Source organism: Mobula hypostoma, chromosome 8, assembly GCF_963921235.1.
Source record: "Mobula hypostoma chromosome 8, sMobHyp1.1, whole genome shotgun sequence".
NCBI lineage: Eukaryota > Metazoa > Chordata > Chondrichthyes > Myliobatiformes > Myliobatidae > Mobula > Mobula hypostoma.
The window spans coordinates 12877519-12891533 of record NC_086104.1 but is presented as its reverse complement, the minus strand read 5'-3'; the positions used below and the strand labels follow the sequence as shown (position 1 = coordinate 12891533).

The following is a 14015-nucleotide window of genomic DNA, read 5'->3' as shown; positions in this document are numbered from 1 at the left end:
GGGGAAAGGCCTCTCTCCTTTTGTGCAGGCTTTTGAGAGCGCACGTTTTCATCTTGGCCAGTCTGGCTTGTCGCTCCCACACTGTAAGTTGCCCAACGTGAACCATGGCTAACATGACTCAGAAAAAAAGTTTATTCCTACTGCTCTGTTGTTATTCTTGCTCTGTGCATACATACAAGAAGAGTGTGGGACAGAACTAAGAGTACATTTATGGCTAGGAAACTGCAAGTTCACCACACAAGTATTGCAAGTGCATACACTTTAAATAGTTGAATGGTCGTCCATCATATCCGATGATGATAGTTAAAAAAAAACTGTGTGGAAGAGTTTTTAAATACACAAGTTATGTATAAAAATTGCAGAAACCCAATATTTGAAAACTTTAATTTAAGTTAGTCCCTTATAACTAACAATGATTTTGGATTCCAGTCTTTTCGCACATTGAAGCAAGCCCAAGATGTGAACAATATTACAGCTGTTTTAATGAAGGGTCAAGAAGAAAATCTGTGCATCCAAGTTGCAAGCATCACTTCACACTGGAAGCATAAAGCATAACTGCAAACAGCTGAAAATTTGGAAAACACTGAATACTCAGCAGGCCAGTCAGCATGTGGAGGAAGAAATATTGCAAGTCATTCGTCCCTTTGTTTTCGCTCTCCACAAATGACTCTAGGCCTCGTAAATGTTATAAGCATCTTCTGTTTCTAATCCTGGAAGCTGCTCCTTGTCAAAATAAAGTAGAAGTCCAATTCCTTGCAACAGATGTACAGATGGACATTGTCATCAATATGCTCCTTGCACCAGGAGCCTCTTGTTCACCAGAGAATATTTCAATGTCATCGGCCACTGGAACTACCAAGGGTATGAAATGAAATCATCTACAAGTAAACTTCCTGGCTGCAAACCACTTAACCCTCAGGTCCAGTAGTGTATGCATTGTCTGTTTAGTTGTCTCCACTGCTTCCATCTGCTTTCCTTGTTGGACCCACTTGGGTTCCTTCATATATGACTTTGTTTTTCACACCCTCTTGCACCATTCGATTCTGGATCCTCAGCTTTGCATTCTGGTATCTGCAGAACACCCTGGAAAAGATTTAAGCCTTTCAAAACCGTATCCTTCAAATACAAAGACATGCCATTGGCTAGCCTCCCACCATCAACATCCTTGGGTCACTGCTCATCAGAAGATCAATCTCAGCAACCTACTCCTGCAATGTTGGCACCACAATGTGTGGTGACACTTGCAGGCTGCCCTGGCACACTCATGGGCGTGTTGGTTGTTAATGCAAATGATGCATTTCACTGCATGCTTTGATGTACACGTGATAAATAAATTTGAATCTTGAATCTAAGTCAAAGGTAGATCAGGAGCTGAATATCATGCATTAGATAAGGATAAGACTGGTCTTCAGATGAAAATGCCATAAGACCATAAGACATAGAAGCAGAATTAAGCCCATTGAATCTACTCTACCATCCATCAGGGTTGATTATTATCCCTCCCAAATAACATGAAGGGCCATGAAATGTCCTTGGCAAGTAGGATTAAGGATTTGATAAGTATATAAGGAACAAGTGGATAGCTTGTGAAAGATTAGGTTTACTCAAAAACACGAAGCCAGAGAAAGTGGGCAATGACCTTAACAAGTACCTTGCATCAGTACATATTCTTCTTGGGATTCCAGCCAGGTACAGGTATCAATTTTAACCAATGTTTCAATGACAAACTCTGCCATTTTCATCAGGGATGATGCCTGGGCATGTCTAGTCCAGTGGTGTGTGTGTGTATATAAAACCCCTGAATATATATATCCCCAGATTAGACATGCACAGGCATCATCCCTAATGAATTGGCAGGGTTTGTCATCAAAACATCGGTTAAAACCGATACCTGCACCTGGATGGAAGCCCAAGAAGCGCTTATTTGTCAAATACGGTGGGAAAGCACTAGATCCTTTTTCATCTTGCATCAGTATTCACAAAGGAGAAGAACGTGGATGATCGTGTGAGATCAGACAGAGGTATGTTGATATTCTAAGGCAAATAACTATTAAGAAGGAGGTGGTTTTGGGTGTCTTGTGGATAGTCCCCTAATACTACTGAAATAAAAGTGACTCAGTACTCAAGTTATGTTGAAGTCAAGTGCAGTACATGAAAAATGACTCAACTTTCTGAATTAATTGAATTTACCTAACTAGAGGTCATGGGTCAAAGGTGAAAGATGAAATGTTTAAAGAAAACATCTTTACTCAGAGGGTCACAACACACTGGAGGAACTCAGCAGGTCGGGCAGCATCCGTGGAAATGATCAGTCAACGTTTCCGGCCGGAACCCTTCGTCCAAGTGTTGCCTTGACCCCAGCATCTGCAGATTATTTTGTGTTTACTCAGAGGGTGGTGAGAGTGTGCAGCGAGCTGCCAATGGAAGTGATGGATATGGCTTTGATTGCAACACTTTTAAGAGAAGTTTAGATAAACACATGAATGGGAGGGGTAAGGAGGGCTATGGTCCGGGTGTGGGACCAGGCAGAATAATAGTTTGGCACGGACTAGAGAGGCTGAAGGGCTTGTTTTTCTGCTGTAGTGTTCTGCAACTCTAAAATGTGTTCTGAGAAACCTGTAAAATCTCCCTCCGTAGATGCTGCCTGACCTGCTGAGCTACTTCAACATTCTGTATGTGTCTGTCTCCATGATCAATGCCACTGTTACAATGCACACAATTTAAGGATTATTTATTTGCTAGTGTGCTTTTTGCTCCTTGTTCAATCAATTCCGTGTTATTATCATGCATTAAACCGACCTCTGGCTTGGCAGAGGGTGAGAGCTGGGTATTGGTATCCCCTCACTTCAGTCTGAATGTAGCTTACACTGCTGCTCTCCTATGACCAGTAGTAATGGAATAACACAACACACACAAAATGCTAGAGGAGCTCGGTAGGTCAGGCAGCATCTATGGAAATGAACAGAGAGTCAATGTTTCAGGCCGGGACCGTTTGTCAGGACTGAGACGGGGAAGATGCCAGAATAAAAAGGTGAGGGTGGGGGGGGGGGGGAGGTTATCTGGAAGGTGATAGGTGAAGCCAGATTGGTGGGAAGGACAAAAGGCTGGAGAGGAAGGAATCTGATAGGAGAGGAGAGTGGACCATAGGAGAAAGGGAAGGAGGCCAGGGGAAGTGAGGGGCAAAGTGGAAAAGGTAAGAGGTCTGAGTGGGGAATAGAAGAAGAGAGGAAGGGAAGGGAGATTTTTTCTCTCTGTAAGGAGAAATCTACATTCACGCCATCAGGCTGGAGTGTGCCTAGGCAGAATACACCCTGAGGGTGGCTTCATCCTAGCAGGAGAGGAGGCCATGGAACTTTGGAATGGGAATCAAAATCAAAATATTTGGCCTCTTGGAAATTCTGCTTTTGGTGGACTGAGGTGCTCGGCAAAGCGGTTCCCCAAGTTCTGACGGGTCTCGCTAATGTAGAGGAGGCTACATTGGGAACACCAGATACAATGGACAACCCCAGCAGACTCGCAGCTGAAGTGTTGCCTCACCTGGAAGGAACGTTTGGGGCCCTAAAAGGAGGTAAGGGAGGAGGTGAATTGGCAGGTGTAGCACTCTAACCGCCTGCAGGGATAAGTGCTAGGAGGGACATTAGTGGGGAGGTAAAGATACGCTTGGTGGTAGGTTCCTTTGGGAGATGGCAGAAGTTGTAAAGGATGAGATGTTAGAACTGGATGGTACAGACAAAACCAGCAAACTCCTCAGCAAAGCAAAGAATGTCCCACCAGGGGCAGATACAATGGGGCATTTAAGAATCTTAAGATGTGAACTTGGGTGATAGAAAAATGGAGGGCTACATGGAAGGGAAGGTTTAGATTGTCCTTGGAGGTTATATGACGGCATAATATTGTGGGCCGAAGGGCCTATGCTGTGCTGTAGTGTTCTACCTTTCTACAACTGTGCAGTAGTCTTAGGCACATATTTATAGCTAAGGTGCCTAAGACTTCTGCACAGTATTGTATTTGTCAATGCGGAGGAGAGAGTGAGTTTGTAGATCCGGCAAAAGCAAAGGATGTTGGGAATGTCAAGGATAGAGCACTGCAGGAGGGGTGTCGGATGGGTGGCAGAGAAGGAGTGCTGGGCCGGAAGGTGGAGTGGATGCAGATTCACCCAGCCCTGAGGCACCAGGCACGGTCCTTTGATTCCAAACAGTAGGTTTCTTGATTACAGAATGTCTCTCTAGAGCTTCCTGCTCCCTCTCCTCTCCTCACTCCTTTTCCCAACCATGATTCCCGTTCCCTGCACCCTTCCCATTCTTAACTCACAATGGAGACCCATATCAGAATCAAGTTTATCATCACTCATGTATGTCATCAAAATTGTTTTTTTTTGCAGTAGTAGTACAGTGCAATACATAAAATTACTACAGTTCTGTGAAAAACCCTTAGGCACCCTATCTATATATAGTGTACGTGCCTAAGGGTTTTGCATAGTACCGCATGTTTCAAACAGAAAGCAGTAAAAGATTGATTAAATTAAGCCAAGTGAATATCCAAATCTTCACAAAGGATGCCAAATGAGAGCATAAAACAAAGGGAAATCTTGCAACCACGAAGCAAAAATACATTCCTAGGAATGAAATGACAATCAAACTCACCAAGTTCCCAAAGTTGTAACTAGGAAACTCCCCACACCGAAGTCAAAAGATCTCTTTATTCTGCCTGCAAAATAGGGAAGACAGGATTATTGCAATTCAAGGCTTTTTGTTTTCTCCTTCGACATCTCTAACAGGTCAAAGGTATAGCTACGGGCCAAAGTTACGCCTGTTTCTTTCTGGGATAGTATATGGAACAGTTATTGTTTTGGTTTTACTCAGACCCACTCCCCTCTACCCTTTCTCTATCACAGGCCTGGCTTCTGGCACTCATACAGAACTCCAACGTTTCATTCCTTTTGTAGCTAAATTCTGGCCTGCCCTCACCTCCCGCCTTTCCCAGGTCTCGCCATCTCGGGATGGGCCAGTCACAAACATCCACTTCAAGCCCAAGAGCTCCCATTCTTCCTCTCAGCCTGCCTCCTGCAAGGACTCCATTCCATTCTCTCAGTTCCTCTGTCTGACTCACTTGCAAGGACTCTTTATCTCATGTTCTTAATATCTCCTGCTTATTTATTATTATTATTTTCTTTTTGTATTTTCACAGTTTGTTGTCTTTTGCACACCGGTTGTCCAGCCTGTTGGTTTGGTCTTTCATTGATTCTTTTCTGGTTACTGGATTTATTGAATATGCCCACAAGAAAATGAATCTCAGGGTTGTATATAGTGATATATACTGTATGTACTTTGATAATAAATTTACTTTGAACTTCGAATTCTGTCACATTTTTGTTCCACAGATGCCTCTGAAATGTCTTCCTGATTCATGACTTCCCCTCTACTAATGCAGAGAGAACCTGCGTCCACAGGGATCCTTTCTCCCTGTGGCTATAAGTCTTCAACTCCTCCTCCTTAAGTATGTAAGTGTATGGTTTCATTACACATCTGTATTTTGTACTGTTTCGTTTTCATGCACATTTTGTATTTTTTTTCATACCTCAATGCTTACATTTTGTATTTTAAAGTATATATTTCTGACTGAGCAACTTTGCAATAATTTCCTTCAGAATAAATGAAGTTTTATCTTATCTTATCTCATCTCATCTACTACTCACACCCTTGACAGAACAGGAACAAAGTTCCCTTGGATTAACCTGCCACCCCACCAGCCCTGCAGGCAACGTACTTTGAGTGCTCCCTTCTCCTCCCACTAATTCCCCACACGCAGCTTTTTGCCATTTAGCCAGAGAAGACGGAACACTTGGTCCTTTCACCTCTTCCATTTCCCGTCATCCAGGGACCCAGATGAAGCTGCAATTCTCCTCCACGATCGGAGTTCTGTGCGGGCAGGATGAATAAGGTCCATCAACCCCCGGGTACATGAATCGTTGAGACCGAAGTTCGAGGCCTGGTGTTCGGTGAGCGGCAGCTCCTGGGCTCAATGTGACGCCGAGGATCAAGGCCCAAGAGCTGAATTGGAAGTCCACAGGTCAAGGCCCATTGGCTGGAGCCCTGGTCTGCAAATCTCTTTGAGCCCATTGGGGAAGTTGAAGGCCCAATGTCGGCATGTCTGCGTTCGAATCTGGGTTGAAGAAGACGGCCTGTCTTGGGGTTAGAGGGCAGTGTACATGCGTGGTGGGGGAGAGAGGAACGGATTTTGTTTTGCTGTTGTTGTTTTGTTGCTTGTCACGTTCTGTGTTGTTCTCCTGAGCATTGTGGGCATGCTATGTTGGCACCGGAATGTGTGTCGGTACTTGTGGGCGGCCCTCTGCACACCCTCGGGTGTGCAAGCTGTTAACGCGAACAATGCATTTCACTGCATGTTTCAATGTACATTAAATAACCACGAATCTTGAAGCTAGTCTGCTGTATTCAATGCTCATTAAGTGGTCTCATCTACACTGGGGAAACGAAATGTGGAACAAGTGATTGATTTACAGGGCGCCTATAGTATGTTCAGTCCTCAGAAGTGACCATGAGTTTCCAGTTGCCGATCACTTCGATTCTCCATTCCACTCTGGCCTGCTGCACTATTCCAATGAGGGCCAACACAGGCTTGAGGAACAATATTTCATCCTTTCTCTGGGCACGTTGCAGCCTGAAGGACTCAAGATCAAATCCTACAACTTTACATAACTCACTCTCTAACATCCTAATGAGTCTTGGCCTAAAATGTTGACTGGTTACCCCTCTCCACAAATGCTGCCTGACGTGCTGAGTTCTACCAGAATTTGTGTTTGCTGCTCTGAATTTCCAGCATCTGTGGAATCTCTTGTGTTTACGTCTCACTTTCTCTTTTTGGTTGTATCAGATCTGGTCCGTTCTGCCAGTCAGACATTATTTTGTACTCATTGGCCTGCTGGGCTGATTTCATGTTCTTCTAATTTAGCAACAGGTTACACTGACCTTAACATTATAGTCGCACCCTATCAGAGATATACCTTCTCTGTAACCCAGTACTAACTTGTTTCTGTTCTCTCTTTCCCAGGAGCTCAGAGTTGAAACAATGGCTATTTTCTCTTTGCACAGATCCTGTTGAGTATTTCCAGCATTTTCAGTCTTTATGACAATCGTAAGCAGTTAAGAGACCATTTTACAATACTAAGGGATATTTTTGCTGTTGAAATGTTGATAAAGATACTTACTTGTTGCTAAGAAGTGGCCAAACCCAGCGATGACTGCACCAGCTGAGCCATACAGTACGGAGTCTCGGGCGCAAGGAATGTTCTGCACATCCAGGATTCCCAGGAGCTTAAATGACTAAAAGCACAAAATGGAAGGTTTTTAACAATTTTCATTAATAATAGGCTGGAAATCCAAGGTTTACATGAAATTTGAACAGCACAGACAAAATGCTGGAAGAACTCCTCCTCCTTCCCTTCTTTCCATGATCCACTGTCCTCTCATTTTAGTTCCCTTCTTCTTCAGTCATTTACCTCTTCCTCCTATTATCTCCTGCTTCTAACTTCATCCCCTTCTCTCCCAGCCATCCACCTTTCTCCTCGTCTGAACTCACCTATCACCTGTCAGTCTGTACTCCTTCCGAGTCCTCCCACCTTTTTTCTTGGCTTCTGCCCCCTTCCTTTCCAATCCTGATGAAGGATCTTGACCCAAGATGTCCTCTCTTTATTCCCCGCCATAGATGCTGCCTGCTTCCAAGAAGACCACAACCTCGTCGTGATCTGGAGGCTTGCGTCTCTCAATGACATTTGTTAGTTGGCTTTAATGCTTTAGCTCTTGGTAGGGTCACCCAAGCCAAACCAGTCAAAAGGTAGAGAACAGACTAAGAGTGGTCCGCTGATCCTCCAAGGTCAAAGCTTCAGCTCAGGGCTAACAACTGTGACTGGTAAAACAAAACTGTTAAGGAAACAACAATAAAGAATCCTTCTGCATCTGAGTCTCCAGCCGGACTTTGCATGACTGACAGTAGTGAAAACTGAGGAAGCTACTGACATGATGAAGGAAGTCCTGAACACTGCCAGAGGTGGAGGATCTTCATTGCTGTCCTAAACACCAGTGGCGTAACGGGGAGTAAGTAAGTAAGATACTGCCTGACTCACGAGAATTAACTGAGCATGTTTGTGTGTTGCTCAAGATTTCAGGCATCTGCAGAGTCTCTTGTTTGTATTAAATTTTACAAAATTAATTTATACAGCTCACTCCATGCATGATTGTGCAACTTGGTCCCCATTGTTTCAAAAGCAAACTCAACTGCCTGGATTAGAAGGCATGAGGTTGGACAAACTTGGGCTGTTTTCTCTGGAGCAGTGGAGGCTGAGAGGAGATCTGATAGAGGTTTATAAGATTATGAGAGGCAAAGAGAGAGTAGACAGACAGTATCTTTTTTCCAGACATGAAATGTCTAATACTGTACCATTTAAGGTGAGAAAGGGTCATTTTAAAGGAAATACGAGGGGCAAGATTTCTCACACAAAGAGTGGTAGGTGCCTGGAATCGAATGTGCTGCCTGTGGTAGTGGAAGAGGCAGATACATAAGGGACTTTTAAGAGAAATTTACATAGGCACATAGATGTGAAGAAAATGGAGGGATGTGAACACTGTGAAGTCTAAAGGGATTAGTTTAGTTAAGCATTTGATGACTAATTTAATTGGTTCGGTACAACATTGTGGGGTGAAGGGCCTGTTCCTGTGCTGTAATGTTCGATGTTCTAACTGAAATGAATGAATAAGCAGTTAGGTGATTGTAAATTTAATGGTTATAAAACTAATTTACTGCTCCTCCTACTGTATCATGAAAATCTAACACCCACCAGAAATGTTAGTCCCTTTCACACCCCAACTGAAACCAATTGTTTGGAATCAAATGAGTTTATCTGGTGCCTCAGGACTGGGTCTGTCTGTCCCTGTGCCTGCCCCAGCTCCTGCCACTCCTTCTCTGTCACCTGTCCCACACCCCTCCCGCGACGCTCCACCCTCACCATTCTCAACATCCTTTGCTTCCACCAGATTTACAAACTCACTCTGTATTTCACATTAACAAGTACATTACTCTGCAAAAGTCTTTGGCACCCTAGCTAAATACGTGTGTATAAGACATTTGCCTTATCATGGGGGGTCAATATCACAAATGACCTGACTTGGTCCAACCAAGCAGAGTCCACCGCCAAGAAGGCCCACCAGCGCCTTTACTTCCTGAGAAAGCTAAAGAAATTTGGCTTGTCCCCTAAACTCCTCACTAATTTTTATAGATGCACCGTAGAAAGCATTCTTCTAGGGTGCATCACAATCTGGTATGGAAGTTGTCCTGTCCAAGACCGGAAGAAGCTGCAGAAGATCGTGAACATAGCCCAGCACATCACACAAACCAATCTTCCGTCCTTGGACTCACTTTACACCACACGCTGTTGGAGCAGTGCTGCCAGGATAATCAAGGCCACGACCCACCCAGCCAACACACCTTTCATCCCTCTTCCCTCTGGGAGAAGGCTCAGGAGCTTGAAGACTCATATGGCCAGATTTGAGAACAGCTTCCTTCCAACTGTGATAAGACTGCTGAACGGATCCTGACCCGGATCTGGGCCGTACCCTCCAAATATCCGGACCGGCCTCTCTTTTTTTTTGCGCTACCTTACTTTACCTTTTCTACTTTCTATTTATGATTTATAATTTAAATTTTTAATATTTACTGTGGATTTGTAATCCAGGGAGCACGAAGCGCAGAATCAAATATCGCTGTGATGATTGTACGCGCTAGTATCAATTGTTTGGTGACAATAAAGTATTGTCCCTATTTTCTGCCTGCACTGACCTCCCTGTGTAGCTGTAACACTATATTCTGCATTCTGCTATTGTTTTTCCTTTGTACCACTTTGATGTGAAGCCCCTGTATGGATGGCATACAGTACAAAGCTTTTCACTGTATCTCAGAGTACATGTGACAACAATAAACCAGTTTAACAGTTCACATTCTTGACAATGCAGCATTCCTTCAGAAAGGTACAGTACTGTGTAGAAGTCTTAGGCACATACCGTACATATAGCGAGGATACCCAAGAAAGGCAGAGGGACTTTCTGTAATGAACAATAAACCAATTGTTTGCAATCAAGTGACTTTGGCTGTTGCCTCAGGACTGGGTGTGTTGGACCTTTGCCACCTGCCCCTGGCACTCCTTCTCCGCCGCCTGTCCCACACACCTTCCAGAGTGGCGCTCCATCCTCGCTATTCCCAACATCCTTTGCTCCCGCCAGATTTACAAACTTGCTCTCTGTTCCACGTTGGCAAATACAATACTGTGCAAAAGTCTTAGGCACCCTGGCTATATATATGTGCCTAGGACTTTTGTACAGTACTGTAATGATGCCAGGGGTTACAATTGTATTTTCTTTAATTGTGAATGCCAGCAGAACTTTGACTGGATGACACGTAATGGCTTACTGATCAAAGTACGGATCTGTGTGTGGCCAGTGATGAGGTATGTGAATCTCGGCCAAAGTCCTTCTTCTCAACCATCATCATTATGTGCTGTGTCGTAGGACGGGGGCGACCTTAGTCTCATAACCGTGATTGTTCTTGGCAAATTTTTCTACAGAAGTGGTTTGCCATTGCCTTCTTCCCCAGCCATTATCAACACTCTTCAGAGGTTGTCTGCCTGGCATGAGACTTGTGATAAGCACCAGCTGCTCATATGACCATCCACCACCTGCTCCCTGGCTTCATGTGACCCTGGTCATGGGTGTGGGGGGGGGGGGCAGGCAGGTGTTACTCCTTGTCCAAGGGAGACCTGCAGGCTAGTGAAGGAAGGAGCCCCTTATACCACCTTTGAGCGAGATGTATCCCCACCCCACCACCCACCTTCTTAACCAATGACACCAAATTCCAACAGCAGTGGTTCCACTTCTAGTATCTTACAGGATATAACAATAACTAGCAACGTCAGAATTGCCTGCCATCATCTTCAATAACTGCTGTGGTCTGTCTGGGGAATATACTCCCAGGATATAAAATGTAGAACAATACAGCCAAGGAACAGACATTTCAAATCATATTGTACTGAACTAATAAACCCCTAAACTAATCCTTTCTGCCTATACCAGTCTACATACCTGCTTTCTCTGCATATTCATCTGCCTTTCTGAGTGCCTCTTAAATAACTCTATAATATCTGCCTCTACTACCATCACTGGCAACGCCCTCGAGGCACCCACCACTCTCTGTGTAGAAAGACTTTCCTGTGCATCTCTTTTTGAATTTACCCCCTCCCACTTTACATGCATGCTCTCTTATTTATGGAGCAACTGTAACAAAAACCAATTTGCCCCGGGATTAATAAAGTATGACTATGACAATGACATTGGGAAAAAGATACTGCGGACCAAGCAGCTTCTGCAGTGCTGTACTGTTCTATACGCCACAAGAGTGTAGCAGTTAGTGCAACGCTATCACAGCTGGGGGCGTCGGAGTTCGGATGTCAATCCTGATGTCCACAGTAAGGAGTTTCTACATCCTCCTCACGGAATGAATGATTTTTCCCTGGCTACTCTGCTCTCCTCCCACAGTTCAAAGATGTATCAGTTAGTAGGTTAATTGGTCATTGCAAATTGTCCTGTGATTAGGTTAAGGTTAAATCAGGGGAAATCAGGGGTTATCAGGGGTTGCCGGGCAGAGCGGCTTGAAGGGTCAGAAGGGCCTATTCCACACTATATTTAAATAAATAATATATATCTACTGCCTTAACAAAAAAAAAAAGAAAATCTGAGCACATTTCACCAGTTTTGGCATCATTACAGTGGCTGCCTGTGTCCTTCAGGATCAATTTTAGAATACTCTCAATTGTATACAAATCTCTGAATAATCTAGCTCCTCTGTATACTTTGGACTGTCTATCCCCTTACATCCCTAATCGTAATCTTATATTTGTGAATATTACTTTGCTTAGTGTTCCTAGAGCCAAGCATATTAGAACTGGTGATGTTGCCTTTTTCTCTTATGCACCAAAAGTCTGGAATACTCTACTGACTGAGATGTGGCAGGCTAGTACTGTGGAACATTTCAAAACACCTCTAAAAACTACCTTTTAAATTTGGACTACTTAAAGGCATCCGTTGGTCTTGTGAAACCATGGATCTGTGCCTGGAAAGTCTTCACTCTCCAGGGCGCAGGCCTGGGCAAGGTTGTATGGAAGACCAGCAGTTGCCCATGCTGCAAGTCTCCCCTCTCCACGACACCAATGTTGTCCAAGGGAAGGGCATCAGGACCCATACAGCTTAGCACCGGTGTCATTGCAGAGCAATGTGTGATTAAGTGCCTTGCTCAAGGACACAACACGTTCCCTCGGCTGGGGTTCGAACTCATGACCTTCAGGTCGCTAGTCCAATGCCTGAACCACTTGGCCACGTGCCCACATCCATGGTCTACTTATAGGATTACTTAAAACCTATTGATGTTGATTACATTTATATAATTTAGTATATGCCATAGGATTTTATTCTATATAAATCGTGACAACCAGATCATGCCTTGTTCTCATTGCTACCGTCAGGGAGGAGGTACAGAAGCCTGAAGGCACACAGTCAATGATTCAGGAACAGCTTCTTCCCCTCTGCCATCCAATTTCTGAATAGACATTGAACCCATGAATTAAATTTACTTTATTACTTACATCCTACATATACATGAGTAAACACTACCTCACTGCTTTTCTATTTTTGCACCACTTATTTAACTGAACTATTTAAAATACATATACTTACCGTACTTCACCTTCCCCCCTTTTTATTATATATTGCCTTGTACCACGTTTCAATCACAAATTTCAAGGCATATGCCAGTGACATTAAACCTGATTCTGTTGTTTGTTTTTACTTATGAATTTTAAATTTGTCTATTTTGAATATATTGATTTTTCTTTACAATCTATGTAAAACGCTGAGCCTGCATCTTAATGTATGAAAGGCGCTATATAAATAAAGTTATTATTACTATTGGCTGAGCATATAATCTTGTTTATGGATCAAAGCTGTGCTCAATATATCTCTGTCAGTTTACATTTCTCATTCATTGCTGGTCCCTTAGAAAGTAAGCATGATAACTGAAAACCAAACAGATGGTCGCCGTGATAGGGAGATTTATGGTCGTAACTGTTGAACAAGAAGGGCTGTGATAAACTTTGTAAGATTGATGGGCATTTTAAACCCAACTCTGAGGCCGAGTCCACCAAAAAAGCTGGACATCTTAAATACAGGACAGGAAGCGTTGGAGACGGTGAATCTGCAACAAGAGTTGCGGGGTATTTCCAACCAGTTTCTGTCCAATTTTCAGAAGCCCACCTCACAAGGAGTGACCTTAACTTGACATTGGAGGTGCCCACTGCGCCTGCGTCTGACCCTTCACCCTCCGCTCCAGCCGGCCATTAATGACGCGCTCACCCACCTTGGGTTTCTCCGCCTCGCCCTCGCTCGACATGGCGTCGTTCCCTGTCCTCGCTCCCCTGTCTGAAATACAAACCTCTCTCGCCACCTTATTCGGCGCTCGGTGTCGGTGATCAAGCGAACGCGATCCGTCCGCGACCGCGTGATAGCACCGGACGCCGGCACTCTGACGCCATGAGCGGAAGGGCCGGTAGGTAGCAGAGCGCATGCGCGCCCGTTCGGCTGTGGTGGGTTGATTGCGCAATGTTCGGTGTTAAGCTAAAAACTTCACAAAAACGTAATGCATTTTTGAAAGTGACTTTAATTTAGCAAACAGAATCTCACCAAGTGCACATAGATATTTCAAAAAATGCTCATGCGTCATTTGCCCAGTCATAAAAAAAGTTAAGCACAGAAACAGACTTTTCGGCCCTTCTAGTCCGTGCGAGCCATTTAAACTGCTTACCCCCATCGACTTGCATCGGGACCACAGCCCTCCATACCCCTACCATCCATGTTCCTATCCAAACTTCTCTTAAACATTGAAATCAAGCTCACATGTACCAC

General features: G+C 44.1%; 1 protein-coding gene across 1 annotated transcript; it reads right to left on the bottom strand.

The window, feature by feature from the left end:
- Positions 1-365: 365 nt before the first annotated feature.
- Positions 366-13683, bottom strand: LOC134350370 (cytochrome c oxidase assembly protein COX20, mitochondrial). The gene is made up of 4 exons (XM_063055468.1): positions 13471-13683; positions 7226-7340; positions 4644-4707; positions 366-1083 (listed from the first exon to the last, which is right to left on the bottom strand). Exons 1-4 carry the CDS (start codon positions 13675-13677, stop codon positions 945-947), a joined length of 525 nt encoding a protein of 174 aa, XP_062911538.1. The 5' UTR covers positions 13678-13683; the 3' UTR covers positions 366-944.
- Between the last annotated feature and the right edge of the window lie 332 nt (positions 13684-14015).